Below are 24,816 nucleotides of genomic sequence, written 5' to 3' on the forward strand. Positions count from 1 at the left end.
CTGCAACCTTGGTCTGTCCTATCACCTTTGGGTGCTAAAAGAGTAACTGAGACTGTTGATGGAATGCCTACTGCCTGCCAAGTCATTTCTGGCATCTTGAATTTTAGTGGCCGAGACCACAGCTTGACAATCGCCAGAATATACTCTGGAGATTGCTCACAGGAGAGGATGTGGAGAACTGTCTATGAATTCTTAAAAGGAATTATGTGTGCTGCTTGAGTTACTTTTGTCTGGTGAAGCTGTGTAATTAGTCTATTTTAGGAACTATGTTATCTCAGTAACAATAACTAGCATGGGATATGTATTGAGAAGACAGATTATTTTACTTCTTGGTCCCTGATCACAGGTTGAATTGTTTTGAGAAGTGGTGTCTTTTGCTTAAAAGAATAATCCTACCAAGGTTTTTAGGATTTGGATAACAGAGGAATAATATTTGCATCAAAAGCAGCAATTAATGACTAAGGTTTTGTGTCGGGAGGTATACTCTTGTCTAGAATAACTTAGCTATTCTGTTTGTTAAATGATTTGATAATTAGACATAAACTTAGGCTGTGTCTGATGTGTCTGAATTAGAAGATAACCAAGTCAACCAAGTATTTGCTACACCTGTTTAATGTGGATTTGTACAATTAAGGAGAGCTTTTTTTTCTTACCTGACTGTTTATTGGGAAATTTGCAATTGATTGCCTAAGCCCAAAATTCTGCAACAGATTGCTTTGATTTAGGAACTGTGTGTTCTGATTAGAGGCGGGAACTCTATGTTCTCTTGCACCTGGGAACTGTGTGTTCTTCTGTTGGAAGTGGGGGAAGTATTGCACAGTTGGTTGCTTGGAGCTTGAAACTATGCAATCTATTGTTTTAACTTATATATCAATTTTGATATATTCTTTTTGCTCTTTCATTGTTTGAGATACATTTATTTTATTTATTTATTTCACAAGATTTATGTTGCAGTTACACTTCAAAGCAGTTTACAAAAAGAAAACAAAAAATTATCAGTAAAAACAGAAAAAACCTTGAAGAAATACATATATTTGTTAAAGTATTTACTGGCGTCCCAATTAAGCACTGAAAGTAAAGTTTAACCTATGGAAGATCATGTCAGAGAATGTGACAACAGAAGTAGCAGTAATAATATTAAACCAATATGTTTAAAAGAAAAAGCAGAGGCAACAACTTACGGTAATTGAATGCCTAGGAGAACTTTGCCTCTCCTTAAATTTTGAAATAAAGTAATATGATCAGTGAAGTTATTTTGTAGTGATTTTAGAAATTAAATAATAAAATAATTTTAACCATAAATTACCAAAATAGAAAAAAAATGAAATTAATGTAGCAATCTTACTAGCAGAAGGCTGGCTGAAGGGCCATATGATACGGAGTGCATTCCACTTCATCAGCAAAGAAAGAAACCTGTTGTCAGAGCAAAACTAATGTAGTTGGAGGTTCCCCAATATACTGGGAAGCAGGAAAAACCCCAGGTGTGTTAGTTCTGCTGGTGTGAGTAATGTGGTGTACTGACAAAGAGAATGCATGAGTCCTCTGTTTCATTTTTAGATTGCTTATCAAAAACCTTGAAACAGCAAATGGAAACTTCTGTTGTGTATTCTGGTGGTCTTAGAATTCTCAAAATAGGAAATAGACTTTTTCCAGGTCAAATCAAATAAATTACTACAAAAGTAAAAATGTTGCACTAAAACAAAGGTGGGAAACCACAAGCCTGGGGACCAAATACAACCTCCATGCACCCTCCCTTAGGACTCTGCTCACCCCATGCCCCCTAAGCCACCACCTGCTCTGTGCCCTCTAGTGATTGGACCCACTGGAATGCGTCCTGTGATAATGCCTCCTGCTTGCCAGGATGGAGGATAGGCAGTAGTGTGTGTCTGGCCACACCCACTTTGCAACACCCACCACACATTGAGAAGACTGCCCAGCAGGGAATATGGACCTCACATTGAAAAAGATTCCACACCCTGCACTAAGAAAATTCAGAGCCAAATATTTAGGCAGAATTAGATTCATTCAGGAAAAAGTAAGAGCAAATCAATACTGATGAGAAACTGCTAACATTCTTACTTTTGTAAAACAACCATTCTCTCTCTCTCTTTAAAAAAAAGACCAATAAATTATTGGAAAAGGAAGGGAATTCCTTCCAGTTTCGATTTAAGGTATGATGAATTAATTTGTATTATTTTATTTTATTTTATTTTATTTAAAAACTGTATCAATCTTATTCCCCAAACATGATAGAATCTGAGATCTTTAAGGCTATCCCAGTTAATAGAAATAGATAGATGTAACTAAATGCAGGAATAGATCATTTAGTGTGGCTGCACCTACTCTTTAGAACTCCCTGCCCATTAATATTAGCCAGGTGCCTTTACTGTATTTCTATTCCACTGCTTGCACCCCATTCCTTTCTTGCAGTTGCAGCAGCTTAAGAATGGTTGAGGCTATGGTCAGGCTGGTGCCACCCCCATATTAGTGATGCTGTGGAATTTCTGGCCTAGCTGTTCTTGGTTTTGATTGTAATGCAGAGGCATGAAGCTCTCAACATAAAGGCATCATTACAAAGAAGGAAGGAGCTGACATCAAGAAAGCATTTGACACAGTGGAGTGGAGTAGAGTGTTGTCTTTTAAACTTTTTAGTGTTTAAATATAAACTGATGTTTTCTTTGAATGCATTAAAGCCACTGTAGAACACTACAAATTAAGTTAAAGATTTACAGACAGGAATCAAACAAGTGTGTTTTACATTGAAACTATCTGCTTTATCATTTGCTATAAGGATAGAAGAGCTCATAATAAAGTTTAGGGGAACGCAGGAGCATGCAACCTTTGCCCCCTCCCCCCCAGCACAAGGTAATCTTTAAATCCAGTATAGTAGCTAGATGTTGATTGAGTGATCTCTTTCTGAACAACTATATTAGATTTTTAACTAAAATTAAAACAGGTCGTCTTCTGAAATCATCCCAATTGGAAATGCCTCAATACAGCTTTGCAAACATGAAGATAAATATAATACGATCCAGAGTTCTGTTCCTGCTTCCACATTAATTCTAGTACAGAGTTTGAAATCATGGCAAAAAATGCTTCCTAATTTTATGTGGGAACTCAGAGGGTGGGATAAGTTACTCTGCAGAAACTTAAACAAAATAACTTATCTGTGAGTCTGCCAGGAGCAAATTTGCTTTATTCATTGAGCAAATTGATAAAGCTCTACCTCTACACTTTTTTATAGCTCCAGAAGTAAAGGACCAGAGATTTGCATTTTTTAAATGAAAACTGAAAATTCAGAAAGGGAACCTAGAGTATCCTTAGGGCCTCAAGGCCATGAATATACAGCCTCTGCAACAAACTATACTTTGCATCTCAGCACGGCATTGCAGTGGCACTGACAGCTCAGTCAAGCAAGCAACTTTTTCTTTAAAATTGTGTTTATTTCATATTGAAATGCCAAACTTTTGGCTCTCCAGAATCATGGCTACATTTCAAGCTTCGGTCTAGTCAACAGGAACATAATCAAGACCACATTTATATAGGGAAAACACCAGATTATATAACAACAGCCTTTCCCCCTATTGCTTATTCACTTTAGTCCAAATGGTTCATAAGCAACTTCATAAATGACGCATAAATGTTCCCTGTCAAAATGCAAGTGCTGCTATTGTGGATTATAGCCAATGTCTACCTGTGTGTTGCTTGGTAAGACTTTCTTTTCACAAAATATGCTTTGCCTCTACTGATTTTGGCCACGATACAAAGAACTGTAATAGTCACACACATAGCTCAGGTACATGCACAGCCAGCATTTCATCCATTGTTTTTGGTGCAGTATTTCCCGCTGCCGAAGTGACAAGCCAATGTTCAGTCTCAAAAACAGCTTGACACTTTGGTAGTGGAAATCACTGTTTTAAAAACAACAAACAAGAGTTTTGTGTGTATGTACAACCACCCATGCACTGATCTCAAGCTGATAGCTTACCTGTTTCAGTTACAGCTGCCTGCCTTTAATTAGAGTTGTGTTTTGTATTCTCTGTCTGCAAATTACTCAGTACATACACATGCATCACTTCTCTGGATCCAAGTTTCCAATACATTGACCGGGTTTGCACTACACCGTAAGCCAAACTATGGCTTACAGAGACTGGGTGAACATTCAAGCTCACCAAGAGGAGCTTGCAGCCACATTGCTGGTCCTTGGTGCTTTCCACTGCTGTGCCACAATGAGTCAAGGTTTGCCTTAGTATATCATTTGAACTGGGATTCCTGGTTAAGCTCTCTCCTCACTAACCAAAAGCTAGGTTAGTGAAGAGAGAGCTTAACCAGCTTGGATGAGAACAAATCTTGGTTACAGCCTGCGGTTAATGAGGGGAAAGCTAACTATGATAATGTCTCTTGCGTGGCTGGATGAATAATGGAGACAGGGGAGAGTGTAAAAGCCTTCTGTACAAACGTATTTTTAATGAATATTGCATATTGCTCCTTGTAAATCAATGGAGTTGCATCCATTGCTCCCACTTTTTACCTCTCAACCTGCCACCACTGGAATGTAGTCCCCAAATGATTTTCCATGGGGGAATGAAAAACCCCAACCCTCTCATGGAGACTTAGAAAAACCTTTTTTTTGAAAAACAGCAGTAAAGGATGAGGAGGCAAAAGGGTTTCTTGGCTAAACCTTCCTCCATCTGAGCAACATCACTTTAGTTTTTGCATGCATGAAGTTTAAGCCAGCTGTTGGTTGTTTAAGAGATAAAAGTGCTGTTGACAGTTTTACTATGTGTATGTTATTTAGTGAATAGCACAAGCAGGGAAAAGGAGAAATATAGCTTGATGTTATCTGCATATTGAAAGCTTTTCATCCCCATGGTATTTTATTCTCCCTTTATAGGAAGAAAAAGAGCGTACAGCTTTATGACTTGCTGTTTCATAATGAAAGAAAAGTAAATACTCTTTGGGTCATATGTGGCACCTGCCTAAGGAGGAAGGGAAAGTTTACTTCTTTACCAGAAATCCAGGGAAGCAGAAGAGTGAGTGGGTGGAGGGAACCTTTTGTCTATGAGCAACAGTTATAGACAAGTGGCTGCCCTACATGCTTACACTCCTACCACAGTAAGTTACCATTTGGCAAATCCCAGCTTGTGTTCATCTGCTGCCTACACTACAAGTGCTTTCACCTGTCAAATGTGGAAAAGAAGAATAACATGGGTGTTAATTCAGATGGGCTATACGTTGCAAAGAGTTGGCAGCAAATCAGAAACAGAAGTATAAGAACAGAATACACCTATGTGCTATCAACTTTATGCATATGAACTTGATTCATCCACATTGGCCTGTATCAGGCAGCCCTTTCCAGCTTGCTAAACCATCATTCAAAATATTGATGAAGGTCCTGGTTATGATTCTCCCTACTGGATGGGTCAATGGAGATGGAGAGGAAGCAGTATGTATGCCCAGAGCTTATTAGCAGCTTGCTTGTGGAGATCCAATGAAGCTGAATAATGGAAAATTTAGAACAGATAAAATAAAAGTACTTCTTTATGGAGCATACAGTCAAACTATGGAACTCGCCCCCTGTCCCCCGGAGGGAGTGATGGCCACCAATTTGAATGGCTTTAAAAGAGGGTAAGACAAATGGCTGCTAGTCATTATACCTAGGCACTACCTCCAAATTTGGAAGCTGCAATGCTTCAGAATACCAGCTGCTAGAAACAAGAGGGGAAAGTGCTCTTGTGCTCATGTTCTGGCATCTAGTTGGCCACTGTGAGACTAGGATGCTGGACTAGATGGGCCATTTGTCTGATCCAGCAGGCTATTCTTATGTTGCTAAACTAACTTCATTAAGCTTGAGAGTCATGGAATAATAGGAGTAGTCATAGAATAAGAGAAGTCTTCTTGTGGATCAGGAATTGGTTAAGTAGCAGGAAGCAGAGAGAAGGAATAAGTGGAAAGTTATCCAAATGACGTAGAAAGTAGAGTCTCACAAAGATTGGTATTGGAACCTGTTCATGAACCATGTAGAGTTAGGAGTGAGCAGTGAGGTGGCCAAGTTTGCTGAAATGTTCAGGGTCATTGAAACAAAGAGTGATTACAAAGCGTTCCAAAGACCTTTCCACTTTGAGTGAATAGGCTGAAGTATGATGTTGGTGCCCTAAAACATAAAGCACAACACAAGCAAGATGCCAAAATGTATGCCTAGAATCCTGCCAAAATCAATTAATTTCATTTTTTTAAAAAAACATTGTTAATTTCAATAGTGCCGATGTAAGCATATATTAAAATCTCCCACTAAAACCAATGGGGCTTAAAAAGTGCTCAACTTGGGCTGGATTGTGCTTTGCATTGCATAGAACTGCAAATATTTTTTAAATATTTCCAACCAGATCTTGATTAAAGATGGCAAAACAAAACAAAAAAACAAGCCAGTTCCTCCTTCTGTAAAAATAGACCAGACATTAAATACTGTAAACTGCCTTTTGAGGCATAGTCCTTATCTCATATAGTAAATGGATGTAAAGGACTATATTCCCCTTTAGCCAATTGCTCCAAAGTGGTCCTTTCTGCATAGATGTTGCATCCCACCTAAAACTGAACCATAATTTGTAAATTTACCCCTTTAAGCCCAATTAGTTGGTAGCATGCATTAGGAGAGATGTGATCAGAGAAACTAGCATCTGGTGTAAATTATTTTAAAAGGTTGATTTATATTTGCTGTTATGGGCTTTACTATATACAAGTCAGAAAAAACCTTTTAAAGGGAAATTGCAGTTAATATTTACAATTATAATTATAGAGATGGCCATAAAAATGTCAATGTTGCATTATGCCTTTTACTTTAAAGGACATGTCTAATGTTTTATCTAAACTGGTCAAACTTGTGCCTTCAGCTAGCACTTGCAATATTCCATCTGTAGGGGATACATGACACACACACACACACACACGCACGCACGCATGCTCTGTTTGAGTTATGCAATCACTTAAAATTATTAAATGGTTGGTAGTTCAATCAGTTCATTTAAAGTCAAGGAACAAAAGCAACATAACTTTCTACAGGGAAATAAACTGAATAAAAATATTATCCAGTTGCTTTGGACAATTTTTAGTTGTACAACTTGATTTATTATTTTTCTTCTTCTTACTTGTAGTAAGTATGCACTAGACCCAGCATGCACTAGAGGCAATGCCAGCCAGCCCCAAGGCTTCTTGGTGTAGGCATAATGTTTTCTAGTCAGCTTATGTAGGTCCTGTGGCAGCTGTCCCAGTTTAAATTTGAGGTAGCATTCAAGTAGCTATACAAGTGCTAGCTCAGAAGCTGCTTCCATCTGAGCCTGGTCATGATCCCAGCAGCAGCCTCACATATCCCAGAGATGATCATAAATGGGAATCAGCTCATACAGGAACCAGTCTGCTTGTCCAGTGTTTCCAAGCAGATGGAGATGAAATAATGGTCATTTTCACTGTTGATGTGCAAACAATCGTGCATTTCCAATAGGTTCCCTATCCATTAGGGGTTACTGAGATTTCGTGCTTTATATTGGAAGAGTGGCAGTCCTTAGAGCCTGATAGGATAGTGTTTTCTGCTTTGTTCCCTGTATTTACTACAACTTCCTTCAATCCAAAAAAAGTCAACAACTTTGGTCAGCCCTCACGGCCCTTCACTTCATCAAATCTGGCCCTCTTTTAAAAAAGTTTGGACACCCCTGTAATCTAAACGTATTGTTGCTCTCAGCTTTCTGTATTAAACAGCTTAAACTCCAGATCTCACTCTCCTCTGTTGTCTTTATGGAGTGGGTGTATTGTTTTAACTATAAGAGTTTTCAGGTGCTTCTTTGAAGAACACAATGTCTTATCACATAATTAAGTGATACAATTACTAGAAGACAAGGCTATGTGCAGTTCCCTGCCAGAGAAATGTTACAAGACCTATGAAGTGTTTATTTTTGTAGATAGTAATAAAACAATATTTGAGCAAAGTCTTCCATCCCATTACCATTATCTTATCGAGTGTGTATACCAACCATAAAAACAGCAGCTACTGAACTCCCTCACTGGCAGGAGACAGCTAAATAATGGCTGCCTGCTACTTCATGAGAACTGGCTGTGTTGGCTCTCAAGGGAGTACTTTTGGTTCTGTGATATTTTGGAAGCTGAAACAAGACACACAGACCAAAAAGAGAATCCTCTTTTCCCAGAACATTCATCAAATGTCCCGTCAGTATAAGTAAAGGGAGCACAACTGTAAACTTAGCAGTGGCATTAAAACAACAACAACACATATCAGATAGACCTAAGTCCTCTTTAGATGTTGTTAACCTCTATTCATGGAGGGCCATGATTCAGAGACTTAGGAATTCAGTCATGGTGCAGTTAAGACTGCCCCATGCTTCACACTGCATACAGGAGTGGGGAACCCTTGGCCCTCTGGATGTTGCTGAACCTCAACTCCCATCAGCCCTAGTGAGTATGGCCAGTGGAGCAGGATGGTGGGAACTGTAGTCAAGCGTTCCCCCCACTTGTCCTACCACCAGTTCCTGATTGGGGGGGGCACTTCTCCTAGACCCCTGGGAGCAGCTGCTTTTGCCACCCCTGACTTCTACCACCACCTGTCCTGAGGTAAGTTTTTTGGCTCTGAAGAGGAAGTGAGATGCAGCAGGTGTAGCTCATGGGATTCAGGTGAGCGAAGCCTGTAACTGGGCTTCATCCTCCTTGAATGTTGATAGCACTTAAAGGCTGAAGTGTCGATTAACCAAGATAAGGCTTTTCTGGGCATAGCTACTATATTAAAGAAACAAATTAGAGGGATAAAAATTATGTTATACCTACTGCGTCTTAAGACTAAACTGGAGCATTCTGATAGAAGAAGCCTGACAGTAACTTCTGTTTCTGATGTAATATGAAAATGGAGATTCCAGATGGCTTCTGGAGTTCAGATACCATGCCACAGGAGAGATCTGTTAGTACCCCCCCCCCCTACATAACACATCAGAAGATTAAAAAGAAGCATGATTCATGAATGACCCATTTTCTTTCATTGCTTCAAAATAGCTATTTTGCCCATAGCAAAATAGTAATGAATGCAATACTTAGCACCTTAAGTGCTTTTCAGGTGTTCAGTTTGAATGTGTGAGGGCAGCAGCGCCATGCATGACAGCCCTCACCCCATATCTTTCTTCCCACCAAATACCTTTGCATAGTCTGTCTGAAAGTCTGTCTGAAAGTACACTCACCCATAAGTGGCCCAAACTCATTGTCTGTACATTTCTAGCTTCCCCATTGTGCTTAAGCTTACACTGCAGCCTGCTCAATCTCTGCCACCCTCTCTTCTCTTTATATGGCAAGAACAAATTTCCCCACCTCCATCAATCTTCTTCTCTTGCTCTCCTCCACCACTGAATTAAGTGATTAAGTCGTTGGGGGCCAGGCCAGGTGGTCTCTGTGAAACTTTGGCATATACTAACCCAGCAGTAGGCACATTTCGAATTTTGGGAGTGCTGGGGGCACCAGTCACAAAACAGTTGCCATGGAAGGGCACAGCATAAGACAAAATGGCTACCACAAGGAGTATGGCACAACATAAAATGAGAGAGACAACCAGCCCTAACAATCTTATGCTTACTGTGGGAAGTCAGCTATATCTTGCTGGTCCTCGTTATGGAGAACACTCCCCCACCCTCAGATGCTATTGCTGCTAAAAACAACAAAGTGGTCACAACTGAATGCATGCCAGTAGCCAAATGCACACCACAGAAATCACTAAGAAGGTATCTAAACTTTTTGCTCCATACCTTTCTAGGAGGGCTAGATACAAACAGACAGACAGACAGACAGACAGACAGACAGTTAGTTCAGAGTCTTGAGACACTTGCTCAGGGGTGCCACACATAGCTTCACAGGCACTGGAGCACTGCTGGGCACCAGGCTGGGAAAACTCAGCCAGATGGGCAGGGTATAAATAATAAATTATTAGTATTAGTATTATTACCTTATTTTGCAATAAATGCAAACCTTTATTTTTAACCCAGGTGCATGTTTGATTGCTCCCCTCCCCCTATACTTGGTGTACAAAGCAGTACCCCTGTGACAAACTGTGACTTCTGCCCCAACATCTTGAAAACTTCACCTGTTTTGGTAACATGTTTGCATTTCTGTGTACTGTTGCACGTGTTATCAGGGATGGAATAATGGAACTTGGCTGAAAATATCCTAAGGTAGTAGGATCCAGTGAGGGCTTCTTTTAGCCCTGCTGTTTTTAAACTACTGCTTCATAAACCAGATAGTGGGGGTTCCATGTTTGCAATAATACTAAGAGCAAAACAGATTTAAGAAATGGTTTTGAAGGGGAAACATGGTAGGAGGGGGATTTAATTCATTTCCTCATACTCATGTGGTACCCTCCCTCTTACTGCTTTACTGAGATTTGGTGTTGGAGTTAATGCTTCACACAAGATCGGCTGCTATCCTAGCTACAGTGGTACCTCGCAAGACGAATGCCTCGCAAGACAAAAAACTCGCTAGACGAAAGGGTTTTTTGTTTTTTGAGCTGCTTCGCAAGACGATTTTCCCTATGGACTTGCTTCGCAAGACGGAAACGTCTTGCAAGTTTGTTTCCTTTTTCTTAACACCGTTAATACAGTTGCGACTTGACTTCGAGGAGCAACTCATAGAACGCGGTGTGGTAGCCTTTTTTGAGGTTTTTAAAGACTTTGGTGATTTTTGAAGCTTTTCCAAAACTTTCCCGACACTGTGCTTCGCAAGATGAAAAAAATCGCAAGACGACAAAACTCGCGGAACGAATTAATTTCGTCTTGTGAGGCACCACTGTACTTTGGCCTGCATACAGTATATGGAAGCACATTGTTTCCCAGGCAAGGGCCAAGTATCTGGTTGCTGTATTTATACTAGAGGTAGCCAATCCCAGTCCTCACTACTAACTAAATGGACATACTAATACACACACACACACACACACACACACACACACACACACACACGAATGTGATGCTCCATGTCCGAATAGGGCTCCTGACAGTTTATGCTCTCATTCCTGTATTCCTCTATGGTTAAGGCTCTGAAAGATGGAGGAATCCTTCACTTTAATGGGCATTAAGAAAAGGAAAGTAGAAAATCAGTAACATTTGCTCATATTAGGAATTTAAAATTTTGATTCCTAGTTTAAGCCAGTGACAATGGTTTGAGTAAGCACTGGTTCATCCAACACGTTAACCCATAGTGTAAAATGAACAAAGGTTTAACAAGAATGAACAGATGTTGCCACACTAGGAACAAATTGTGATTTGTTTCTTCAAACAAACTATAAGGAGTAAGCCAGAAACAAAGCTCAGCTTCTGCTCGGGTTTTGCTTGAAGCAAAACAAGCGCTGGTTCACATATGATATAAAGTCAGCCTCAGATTTATGTCCTCCCTGTTGAGACAACAGTTGGAGCAGGGGAGGATTAAAGTAGAGATTGATGAGCAGTGTGCATGAGCACACTACAGTACTTGTTCACATGAAACCATAGTTTCTTTTTAACTAAGCTTTAATGTGAAATTCAAACCCAGCCTAAAATAATGGGGGAAACAAACTGAAGACAGCATTTCAGTGAGTTTCTCTCTTTTTAAAATAGGGAATGTTCTTATCTTTGAGATGATCAGCAATCATATCAGGCATGCCAACATATTAAACAAACACAGAAATGGATTCCTTCAAGAAAAGGCTACGGAGAACAGAATCTGCTAAATCTAAAATGAACTTGAATCTGACAGTGCTTCATCTACAAATAGAAGCTGCTGAGAACATACTGTGCTGTACCAAATAAATGAACTATATCTTCAGAACTAAATAATAAAAAAAATCCTTCCAGTAGCACCTTAGAGACCAACTAAGTTTGTTATTGGTATGAGCTTTCATGTGCATGCACACTTCTTCAGATACTGGTAATTCTTTTAAGTCATTAGAAAACAGAATTGGTCTTTGGCAGAGGCACCTGCACCCATTTTGATGTCTCCATATAGCTCAGGTTTGAAGAATTCCAACAGCTTGTTCATGGGGAAATGGGCAGGTGAGTGTACTCACAGACATAGATGTACTTCCTTCCATTTCTACATTCTAGAACTAATTTCGCTGTCTTGCCTGCAGCACTGAAAGCAGAATCCACTTAGGTGAATATAAGCCTCTAAAGCATTAGTATGTAAGGGTAAGATTTACATAATATTTTGTCTGCAGAAAACTATTTTTTCAAGAGAATCTCATTGCAATCTTTATTAAAATATCAAATCTCCCACCCATTATTTGGATGATGTGCCTGGTTTTGCTTGGGAAAGCAAATTTATCATAAATTTATCATAAAGCTAAACAGAGTCCTGCTTCTCCCATCTGTCCCCTCTAGGGCTATGTGCAAGGAAAGGAGAAAGGGGGCAGCAAAATAAATTATAGCAATTTCCCTTAACAACTGCAATAGCATGAATACTTTTAACTGCTGTGTGGGAGTGTCACAATCTGAGAGCTCAAAGGAATATATTATGGGGAGATTTTGAAGTTGGAATGCAGCTGACCATTTGTATTCACTTGGCTTTCTGGAGAATCATAACCAGTTAATGAGCAGCATGTTCCCAGAAAACACATCACTCACCTAACAAGTTTGAGTTCTTTCAACTGAGAACTGCTTCTTTGTTAAATAATGAGATACACTGAAAGTACATGTGCCCGCCAAATCTCAAGCAGCCAAATTTCTCAAAGAAATTATGGCAGGCTAAATGATCATTGAATTATGTGCATGAAACAGTTCCTCTGGTTGGATAATATATTGATATCTATCCATCCATCTATCTATATGTCTATCTATCTATCATCTACCAACTGTAGGCCAACTCGGCCCTCCATATGTTTTGGGACTACAATTCCCAACTTCCCTGACCACTGGTCCTGTTAGCTAGGGATCATGGGAGTTGTAGTCCCAAAACATCTGGAGGGCCGAGTTGGCCTATGCCTGATCACAGTTGCCTGATTCACATTTGTCACAGTTAATACCAGTACAGTTGTACCTTGGAAGTCAAACAGAATCCGTTCTGGAAGTCTGTTCGACTTCCAAAACTTTTGAAAACCAAAGCGCAGCTCCTGCAGTCAATCAGAAGCTATGGAAGCCCCAGATGTTCGGCTTCCGAAAATAGTTTGCAAACGAGAACAGTCACTTCTGGGTTTGTGGCGTTTGGGAGCCAAAACATTCGGAAACTAAGCTGTTCAAAAACAAAGGTACGACTGTACTATTAACTAATATTTTTGCCTCAAATGCAAAGTTAATCAAACTATTAAACATATATAACATAAGAACATACATACTGAAATGATAGGCACTGTCAACATATTCTACGCAATGCACACCAGGGGTGGAGAACCTATAGCCTGAGGGCCTAGTCCAGTCTATCAGGCCTCCCAATTTGGCCTATGAGGGTGTTTCTGGCAAGCCATGCCCACCTGCCCCACACTTGAAGTCATATATGACATCAGATGTCGTGCAGGTAAAAGTGGGCCTTGGCCGAAAGGGACTTTGCAGGTGGGTTTTCCCTCCTACTTGTCAAAGTTTAAGGGTGGGGATGGGGGGAGATGATCATCTGCCCCCCCCCCCCAATGTCCACAAAGGGTTATATTCAACATTAGTCATACTCAGAGTAGACCCATTGAAGTGAATAGACATCACATTAATGGATCTACTCTGAGTATAACTTAGTTGGATGCAACCCACAAAACATAATACGGAATTCTAGCCATATCTACTTGGAAGTAAGTCTTATTGAATGCAATGGGGCTAACTTTCCAGTAAAGGGGCTAGAATTGCAGCCTAATTTGTTTTCTACTTTTCTCAACAAGTAATTTACCTGAAAAAGCAATTGATAATAAGTGAATTAAAATATTAAAGATATGCACTAACATCCATGCATCTACTTTGGCCTTAACTATTGTAGGTGTTGAGCCTTTCAGGGCAATCTGGCTGGGATCAGTGTCAGGAGTTTAAGAGAGAAAAAACCCTTCTTCTAATTTCTGTACTTAACCTGAGTTCACCTGCATGCAGAGTACAAACTCCAAATGGAAAGGAGATGGCATGAGGCTTTCAAGTTCATTTATGGACAAATCCAGAAAGAAGCAAACAAACAAGTGGTTTACTCTGTGGCTGGAATGTAGGGGCAAAAAGAAGATTTCTGAGAAAAAGAGTAATAGAATGTTCTAAAATTAAAAAAAATGCAACAAGTGACCTGAAATTTAGAGAATGTAAATGGTTAAGAGACAAAATTAATCCACCAGGAAACAGATAATTTCTTTAAAAATTCAATGAAATGTTCTCATATGAGGCCATAAGATCACTTATTTCTTTTAAAAAAAACCAAAAAACAATTTTGTAAATCTACATCTAAACCAAGAGCAGCATAGTTCTCTGTGCCAGTCAGTAAGTCTTTTGTATGGAAATTAAGTATTGCTGCAACATCCAAGTGTCAAACTCTGTAGTGTACAGTGCCATCCTGCAATGTTGCTCTGGTGCAGTAGAATGGGCCTGCACCATACCTAAAGCACCATCTTTATCAACTGTGGTGCAGCACTGTCACACAAAGTAAAGAAGGGAACAGATTGGCAATGCAAGGAAATTGGTTGACAGTGACTCCTCAGTGAAGCAATAGAGCTTCCAGTAAAAGATACCCTTGGTACCAGGGTAATGTAGAGATCTGAGAAAGATAATTAGTAAGCAAGCAATCAGGGGTTAAAAATCCATTCCAGCAGCAAATTCCATGCCGCAGGGAGACTGCAGGAAGTGGGGATGGGAGTGGAGTAACTTGGGGCTACAGCAAGCTAGAGCAGGTTCAAGCTAGAGAAGGAAGCGGACTAAAGGCAGGAGGCAGGCATTTTGAATACAAGGCCTGGAATTGGTAAGTAGAAATGCTGCAGGTGTCCATTCAGTGAGCAACGGCCTGTCCCTCAAAGGTGTCATATTTCTATGGGAAGGACCCCTCACTGCTGGCTAGTGTTGTGGTGGCAGTTCCCTGAAGGACACATACCACAGTAACTGATGGTCATCTGTCAAACTGAGTGTTAGGCTGAGCTCTAACAGACCCAGGTTTGGAAATGTGCTAACCTAAATGCATCTTTTATGGTGTCTTCAAATAGGAAAATCAATTATATGGCTGAGATATGGTAGGAAGCTGTTTTAATGTGATTGCAACTAATATGCAAAATAGCAAAGGAGACCTGGTGCAGTGGTACATAATGCTCATTAATGTCCATGTGTACATACATTAAGGCTACACTCTCTAAGTCTATGTCCTGAGGATCCATAGCCTTTGATTCCTATAGTTCGGAGATGTCTATTGGACATTAAACAACCAGGTGCTTGAGAGGAATGGAAAAAGGCCTTCCTCATTCTTACTTAAGCCAATGCCTCATTAAATGCCTCCGACAGGAGTGTCGGAGAAAAAGGAAAATAGCAGCAGAGCATCTCTTCCCAACAGTCAGTCTTTATGAGTCTACTGCCCAATCTAATGAGCTGTTGTGCGTGTCTTATAAAATTGAGCCAACAGAAAGCTAAAATGAAAGATGCAATTCTATGTGAAATTAACTGGAAGCATATCCAACTGGACACAGCATGACTTACTTTCAAGGAAACAAACACTTAAATCTACATAGTGTCAGACTTTCCATCCTGCTGTGTTTGAAGATATTTCATAGCTTCTGTTGTTTTTAAAGAAAGACTTCCAGATAATTAGCTTTTTAGTGAAACATTCAGAGAGAGAGAAAATCCTTATTCCTCCAGAAAGCTCTACAAATAATTTGCATATTTTGTCACCCAAACAAATGCATTATCTTATTTAAGAGAAGCAAAACATTAACGTCTCTCATTAAAGTTCATTACATTGCCTTCTGTCCTACTGTAAGATGATCTGTATCTCTTTAATGAGATACGATGTTTTGCATGAAAAATATACAGGAACTGAAGCACTAAACATTGGCATATTGCAGGATAAGGTTCAAATCTTAAAAGCTTGTTTTCCACTGAAATGGCACTCTATTTCCTCCTTCTCCTCACTGTTACATCTGCCTAGGTAACCTCATGATATCCTGCACCTTCCCTCCCACTTCCATATGGCAGTAATTATTGTCCACCCAGTGCGCAGTTGTACAAATAACAGTGAAGAGTTGTGGTAACAGATAACTAGGAATGCTATTATATTTTATCTTCAAATCAAATTCATAAATGACCTTCCAAATTATTAATAATGTGTTTCCAATAAATTCACAACCACTTTAGAAGAGGTATTCTATTTCCCATTCTAAATTGGTGAGTGCCATTATACTCCTCAGGAGCATCCAAAGTTACAAACACACTCGCACACTTCAGGCTTTCATATAGGGTGAAACAATCTGTGAGGGTAAAGGAGCTGCCTAACTGCTCCCCACCCTCGTCCGCTGTCCCTTTTCCAGTCCCTCTCCATGAATTTGAGAGGAAAGGTCTGAAGTGGGGGAGCCCTACTCTACTTGTGGAGGATTTTGGAATGATTTGGATTCTCCCCCCCCCCCCCCCACAGGACAACACAGGGAGATCCCACAAGGACAGGAGGAGTTTGCTTCATGCATTCATCATCCGTTTCATACAAGGGTAAGCTAACCAGGGTAGGCATGACTCCCATCAGTAAGAAGTATCCTTAGCCGTTCTAGGTCACACCTTTGTTAAACCATTTGGCCCTGAAGGAGCTGGTCTTGGAGTATGTTGCCTGGGTAAAACATAGATAATTTGCTATCTCTTATTAGGATCACTTGTAGTTGTGCAAGCATTCAGTTGATAGGGGATTTATTGGGTAGAGGAATTCTGTATAACACAAAACACTGCACATATTTATACTCAGAGATGTTGGTCCTAGTAGTAGTACTGTTACCTATTTTGAATTTATTTTAAATAGCACCATGGTGGAGTGAAATGCCTCAAAACAAGTCTTTGAAAACCCAAGTAGATGTAAACGTAGACTACAGCTTCCTAGACAGTGGGAAAGCTAGAGTGAGTATGCAACTTTGACTGAAAAGACAGTAAATTTATCTTCATGTGTGCTGAAACAGCTTCTGCAAGTTAGATATTAACTCAGTATTTCACAGCCCCAGCCTGTACAATTGGAGGATGTTGACAGAAAGCAGTAATTCTGCTTACACTTTCACTGCTTATTTTGGCCAGAAATAAATTCAGTGTATTTGTACAAACATAAATACTTCTCAGGTACATAGCCTCTCACTGTGCCCAAATGTTCCTTTCACTATGGTCTCATTAAATGCATCAGCAATTCCACCTTGTCTTACTTTACATTATAAATGGACTCTGCCTACAGTGGCTGATGTTTCCTGTTCTCTCTTTCTTCTACACCCTTCAAATGGTTTTATTTCTCACCAGTCTCATTGGTAAATACAGATACAATTCAGTGTTTAAACAATATATGGTTACCAGCGTCCGAAACTCCCATTGTTCCAGATGCGTTTTGTGACAGGGAATTTCATTAATATGAGCAGTTTCTGAGCTCTGGGCGCAGTACTAAACCTGAGATTTCAGATTAAAACTGCCATTGCTGGAAGAAAAGGAGGACGCTCAGCCACCCCAATGTGAATGAAACCTAGACTCAAGATTTTCAATACAGGGGGCGGCGGGGAACAGTACTGAGAAGAAATGTAAAATGTAGACCACAAATGAAATTGTCATAATGGAGAGAGATACATAAGCATTGGAATATGAGAAAGAAAAATAGAGAACATGAGAATAAAGGTTAAACATGAATTGGAGAAGGGGAAACACCTTCATACACAAAAACGTGTTTATTCAGTGTTGCACCCTGAAATAACTAAACTACCCCAATGTTTATCTGTCCGTTCTTTAGAGACCATGATTTGCCCTGGAGAGTTGCAGGTTTAAGAGCATCCCAGCACAGAAGGAAGGCTAAGAGAGAGCGGACAAGCTGAAATAAGAGAAGTCTTAAAACTGTAGCTGCAATACATGCTTTGCCATCTCCCTCTGTAGGTGGTTTAGACCTGGGGTCCCATGAAGACCGTTTTACTGGCCCACAAGCCACCCCTGAACCGAGCTGCCCGCTTGGCGAGTCCAGCGCAGCGCGGCACAGGGACTCATCGAGCGGTGCCGGAAATTGTGTCTGCGCACGCGCAAATACTGGAAATCACGTCTGCGCATGTCCAGACGCCCAAAATCACTTCTGCACAGGCGCAACTTCCGGCGTCTGGACATGCGCGGAAGCAATTACACACTTGGGTCAGAACCTGGGAGACTGATTAAATTTCAAACAAAAATATTTTCAGCAGTATATGGAAGATAATTACACTTGAATGGTGTGGATTATTTGTAAAATAATTTTCACAAAATTAACCAAGAATTTTGGTGTAAGGGAGAGGGAGAGAGAGGGAGAGAGAGAGAGAGAGAGAAGAAGAAGAAGAAGAAGAAGAAGAAGAAGAAGAAGAAGAAACGTGGCTATTGTTGGTCCTTCACAGAGTGTTCCTAATTTCATGAACAGTCTTTTAAGGTCAAATGAGAAAACAATGCCTTAAGAAAGCCAGCAACTTCAGTGGCATTAAAACAAAAATGCAGTGCCAAGTATTTATCTTTTAAGCTTCAGGAAACCACAAAATAACCATAGCACCATGAATCATCTTGAAACTTCAAAGCCTGCATGTCCAATGTACCATTTTAGGATCATTAAATAATGCAGCTACTGTACTGGGTGTAAATCATTAACTAAGTCCACTAAAAGCAATGCCAACCACTTCAACCTTCTTATTAAAAAAGAAAAAAATATCAACCCTGCCCTTCCCAGTAAGTGTACTATTAGCTACTAGTTCTGTTACCTCAGTGTCTAACCACAATTGCCAGCTAACTAACCATCACATTAAGCATGCCTGCCTACCTTACATATTAAGTGAGGGATGACATTTTGCACAGTTAATGGTTATAGTATCACCAGGATAATGGATGTGGCCTACAGTAGCATTCCATTTTATAGGTTATGATTGATTCAGGACAGTAAAAATATAATTATCACTAACTGTACAATTTCATCCCTGTTTACTCACAAGCCAGTCTCTATGCTTGCAATTATTATTTAGGAGTTCAACAGAACTTTCTTTTGTGCGAACATGCACACAGGTCTAAACTTGACATGATGTTTTTTGCTTCACGCAGTTTGGAGTTACAGAGCAGATTAAGGAAAAAGCTTACATAGTCAATGTGGAACGGGAGAACCTGCTGCACTGCAGATTCAAATTGGGTCCCTTCCTGCACCAGTCATGCACAATCAGAGGCATGTTCTCCTTGGTGCCTTGCAAGAGCTTCCTTCCCAATTTGCAAAGCAGGTAAATTGGGGTGGATATTCCAATCAGGACCAAAGTGGGGGCAAAGGGTTAAAGCTCCCTTTCCCACACCTCAGCCCCAGTCTGGCTTTGGGGGAGGGGGGGCAGCATGTCAGCTATTTAGATTTTAAATAAATGAATTCACCATGCAACATCAAAATCACATCTAGTTTGGCCCTTGGTGACCCACAAAACCTCATGATAGATACAATTACAATTTCAGCTAAATCTCTACGTACTTTTCGTATTTTTGTTAATGATCCAGACTTTCTTCAGAAGCATGCATCTACTGACAGTGTTTGAACAGAATAGTCTGTTTTTACATTTTATGCAGATGTGTTCTTAATTGTTTGATATCATGTTAATTGTGGTTTTATCATTGTTTTATTGTTCTATAAGCCATAAGGGAGTTGTATGAATTCCAACTCCCATTATTTCTAGTAAGCACAGGTGATGGAAACTGTGGTCGAAAACATCTTGAGAGTACAAGGCTGGAAAAAGCTGGAAAAAATAAAAAAATGAAATTGTGCACAGGGGTAGATCATATCTAGTTCTTGGCTAGTGGCTGAAAGCTCAGGTGTTATTTGATTATACAAGGACAGTGTTGGCCTACAGTGATAAACCAAGTGTTCTTCAGTTCCAGCCATTCCTTAGTTTTGCACATTCTGCTGCACATCAGTTGTATAGATCAATACTTCGGGCTTTGCAATATGGTACCTTTTTATAGACCTTAAATCACTTTTAGTTAAGAAAGAATAGCCCAAATTTAGCCTGAAGATGTGGGAACAAACATTTCATGCTACTATGAACTGCCATGATTACACCTTATGTCATCCATGAGATCATCAAACAGAAACTGGCAACTATTTCGTTGTCAAACCTTTCTGCTTATACCAGCTATAGCAATTCTGGAAAAGAACAAGTTAATGCCACTGAATATAGTGAGATAATTGTGTGGGTGAACGGAGAAAAGAAGTAATGTTTCTCCAAACTTTCAGACACATTTGCATAAGCAGAATCTAGTTAAGAGTTTGTCATGAGGTATGAACAGCTGTTCAAACATCCTTTACTAATATTCTTACCTGGAACTCTTTTGGCCCAGTTGATCATATGCACCAGTTCTCTGTCAGCCAGGTTGGTCAACAGTGTCATCATAGAAGCTTCATTGAAAGGTCTGCCAGGGTCATATTCTGAATAGACAACAGGTGGTTCAGCCTCTAGCAAGGCACTGACCATCTGATCTGCAGTCAGGGACAGGGCTGGACTGTTCTTTTTGTTATGCTTGATCATCAAAGGACTTGGCCAGAGATTTGGGCTCCTTCTCTCAGCAACAATCCCCGAATTCTTGTTGTCTTGTTCCTCTTTTTGGCGTTTGTGCTTCAATATACGGCCTCCTCTGCGGTCTTTCCGAATTCCTAGAGAGAACATAAAAATTCAGTTAATATAATTCCCTCTTCTTTGAAGCACTATTCAATAGCCAGGCTGGGAATTATGCAAATGCCAATGAATCCAATTTTCTGCTCTAGCGTAAGCCATGCTATGCACTAAGCTACACTGTGAATTAATGGGAAATATTTTTTAATAGTAGTAGTATTGTTTATACATCATCATCATTATTTTCTTTATTTTATTGTCTTTTATTTTTTCCTTCCCCCCTTTTCTTTCCTTTTTATTTATTTATTTTTACTTGAAAATCTAACAAATGAAGAGAAATGCAACCAAAAAACAAAACAAAACAAAAAAAACACCAAAAATTCACCAAAAGATTCCTTTGCCTTTCATCATTCTTGAATGTAATTTGTTTTCACATTAATTGATGGAGAATAGCCAAGGAAAACTGCAGAAGAAATGTTTGGCATACTACTAGCAATGTACCAATGAGATGAAAAAGAACAGGATAAAAAGAGCCACTGCTTGATGGAAGTTTCAAACAAACGGTCTGCTACTTGGGAAACTGTAATTACCACATAAAAGGCAAGGTGTGGGTGGACGTCTCTGTTTAAGCATTGACTTCACTCTGTACAAAACACTCTAATAATTTAATCAATCCCAAGCCAATAAATCTTGACTTAAAGGCTTCAGTTTAAATCTGACAATGAGGCTTGAAGTTTGTGGTGCTGCTTCCACCTATATCTCTTCTGAAAAAAATGTCTTCTAAGTTTGGAAAGAACTGTTCTACATTGTGAATATCTCTATGTATTGAGTGACATGTAATTGAATGAATTTAAAAAGAAAGAAATACCTAAGAAGGTTGGATTATTTAACTGCAATTTATGCACGTTGTCAACTTTCCAACTCTTTAAATAATTGTTTCCAGGTAAAGAGGTTCTGCAAATCCACACTTGCCACCTGATCCTATATTTTAAAGACAACATGCCTATCATCAGAAACAGCAAAACTTGTGGCAAAACTTTACCATCCGACAAATCTAACTAGCAAACTAATAGGGACAACTCAATCAGAAGCTTCTTGAATTCTGCCACATGGCTCACAATTAATATGATACTAGTTTGGTCTATGAAAACAGAATAGGCAAGCATATGAACGAAGGGAAATAATTTTCACATAGTTATTTGCCTTGTAAATTGACTGTATCCTGCATTATGTCAGTTACTAATTGCATGTTTCTTTACTATGAAGAATCATGTGATTGTTTAAAAACAAAGTGCAGATGTGCATGTCTGACTTCTTGTTTATGTGTTTAAACATGTGTGGGCTATCTTAGAACTCCAAGCAACTAAAATACAACCTTTACAGATTTGTCATGGCTATTGGCCTAGTTTACAAGAAATGCTAAGCTATTTCTTGTATGAACGAGCTCCATGAGCCAGAGCAAAAAGTCAGGTTTGAAGGTTCCCTAGCTCCCCGTCCCCTCTTCTTGCACGGTCAGGATAACTGCTGTTGTGTTTTACTTTCACTTTCAAAGGATCTCATCTTAACATTATGTATGAACCAGAGATCCTGGTTTACAACGAACACTGGTTAGTTTCTAAACAAACCAACTTCAAACCATGGATTATGAAGGTGTCTTTTAAAACTAATAATTGCTTGATGAAAAGCTGGCCAAGTAGTAGACTGGGAGAGAGAGAAGGGAACGTGTGAGCCTGACACTTTGCTAAGGCTCGTGGAATCACATCAATAGAGCATTAAACCATGATTTAACATTTAAATGGGCGAAGCTGTTCTGCACACAAAAGGATGGACATATGGGCAATCTTCTCTTTTGAAGTGAGTTAGAAAGCCTCCATATGCAGAACATGATGTTATTATGAGGTTCTGAACTCTGGGGCCAATTCTCTCCAATGCCAATTTATTCATCTAATCAGTGGAGCAGCTAGAGTCAATGGAGCCACAGGCAGAAAGAGGCAGATGGTGGTGGCAGTGACAACAAGCCTAGTGTCAGCACCTGGGTGGGATGGGCATGGCAAGGTCCATCAAGGCTGGCTCTTGACTGCCACAGCATCCTTGAAACTTGGTGTGAAACTCCATGTACATGTATCAGCCTGTATTTTGGGAACCAGCATCTAATTACTTATCTCTGACAAGAAAACCAACTATTCCTTACAGTATAAATGTCTTTGGCTCATTTATCTCCCAGTATATTCTTCCAAACAACAAGTTGCAAATACTTATCCACTTGATAGAAATTTCCTCAAGACAGCTTTGGGCACTAGAACTGAGAATTTTAAAAAGATTAATTTTATGCATTCCGTCTTTCTTACATCAGCAGCTAGAAATGTTCTGACCTACAGAGACAAAGGTTTTTTTAAATCTGTAGATGCATCACTGCTCATAAGAGATTTATAGGTTTTTTTCTTACTAGCTCTTATCCCATAGAAGGAGAAGAAACAAGGAGAGATCATTATTAATTCTCTTGAACAAAAAGGGAGTAAGTGCACTTTTCTCTTTGTGGGGGAAAAACCTTGAATGCCTCCACTTTTTTCTGCTTATCAAATTTTATCATGAGTACCCGGTACAAAAAAAAAAGGAATATAACATGAGCAGCAGACAAGACACAAATTCCTAAAAGGGGGGGGGGGTCTACTAGGCTACCATTTGAATGATTCACTTTTGGAGCTAAGTGTTAACCAAAGCCTAAAAGCTATATTAGACTTAGCTGACTATGAAGCTAGAAGGTTCATATATGACTCCTATACAAAAACACAGCACTGGAATTCAAAATACAATAAAAAACAAAAACCAGAATATGAACTGAATCGATTCAGAATTACTCAAAACTCACAAACAATACATTATTTGTTTCCTGTAAGTAGATACAAATTATAACTACTACAATAAAAATGTTACCAAAGCTCATCACAGAAAATAAAAAGTCCAAAATGAAAATAAATAAATGTTATAGATGGTAATTTTGCTACTCTTAAATTATTTAAATCTTCATCTTCTGTGATTAAAGCTATTGGATGAATGGCACAGAAGCAACTATTTGCCCAGTGTAAAACAAATGCTTTGCTTTAAAAGCTTGGCTAGAGTTGGGAAAGAAGTCACACTCCAGATGTTGTGGGACTACAATTCCCATCACCCCTGATTATTCATCTACAAAAACAACAACAGCATGCCATTTGTGCTACCCCCTTCCTCCAATCATATCCGTTGCTCATTGGGTTTGTTCCATTTTACTTTCCATTCAAGCCAACAGCGTTCTGTGTTACAGCAGAAGCCATACCTAGCCAAAACCATTCACATTTAAAGTTAAATCACCTGCTCTCAAGCAAAAACAAAAAACAAACAAACAAAAAAACACTTAAGTGCCCACTAAAATGCTCTCAATTGAAGATGGGCCATAAAAGAGAAAATTGCCTCACTGAAATGAAAAAATAAATACGGGAATGGAGACAGGGACAATAACAAAAAAAAAGTGAGTTCTTTCTGAACAGATAGAAAAGATGCCTCCAGGGATCGTATTCTACATGTAGGTAGCACTACTCGTGCAACCAGGACCAGAATTTCTGAGCACAGGACCAAAATACGCAATGCTTGTCTAGACGCCCCATTAGTCCAGCATTTCCAGCAAGAGGCTCACACTGAAAATGACCTGAGTTTTGTTCATTCTGTGGACTTTTAAAAAGCTACCCTTTAGATCTGTTGATGTACGAAGAGCCTTGTTACAAAAAGAGTACAAATTAATATTTCAATTAGGAATCTTGTTTCCAAAAGGTTTGAATACCGTATTTGACCTTGCATGTTATATATAAATTAATTTTTGTGCCTTTGTTTGTTTAGCAGTTACTGTACCTTTAACAATGTACAAATGCGATGATTGATTCCATGCACCTGTAATGTATTTACATGTTTGTTACCATATTCACTGTGACTGTGAGCATTTTGTATGATCTTTTGTCTTGAGCAAACCGTGTTGAGTGATTAAGACACAACATAAGATGGTATTGCATATATTTTATGGTCTTTTATTTATT

The 24,816-nt window shown here is 39.4% G+C and overlaps 1 protein-coding gene and 1 long non-coding RNA gene across 8 annotated transcripts in view; one reads left to right on the forward strand and one right to left on the reverse strand.

The window, feature by feature from the left end:
* The window catches only part of LOC114594261 (uncharacterized), a 105,486-nt gene that overhangs the window by 47,663 nt on the left and 33,007 nt on the right, over nt 1–24,816 (forward strand). The window lies entirely within an intron of this gene.
* Nucleotides 1–24,816, reverse strand: part of ESR1 (estrogen receptor 1) — a 201,512-nt gene that overhangs the window by 29,817 nt on the left and 146,879 nt on the right. For all 6 annotated transcript variants that reach the window (XM_028723695.2, XM_077925904.1, XM_077925899.1 and 3 more), the window contains one exon: nt 20,461–20,793. In XM_028723695.2, coding sequence (XP_028579528.2) covers nt 20,461–20,793 — 333 coding nt within the window. The remainder of the gene's footprint in view (nt 1–20,460; nt 20,794–24,816) is intronic.

Source organism: Podarcis muralis, chromosome 3 (genome assembly GCF_964188315.1).
Source record: "Podarcis muralis chromosome 3, rPodMur119.hap1.1, whole genome shotgun sequence".
Lineage (NCBI taxonomy): Eukaryota > Metazoa > Chordata > Lepidosauria > Squamata > Lacertidae > Podarcis > Podarcis muralis.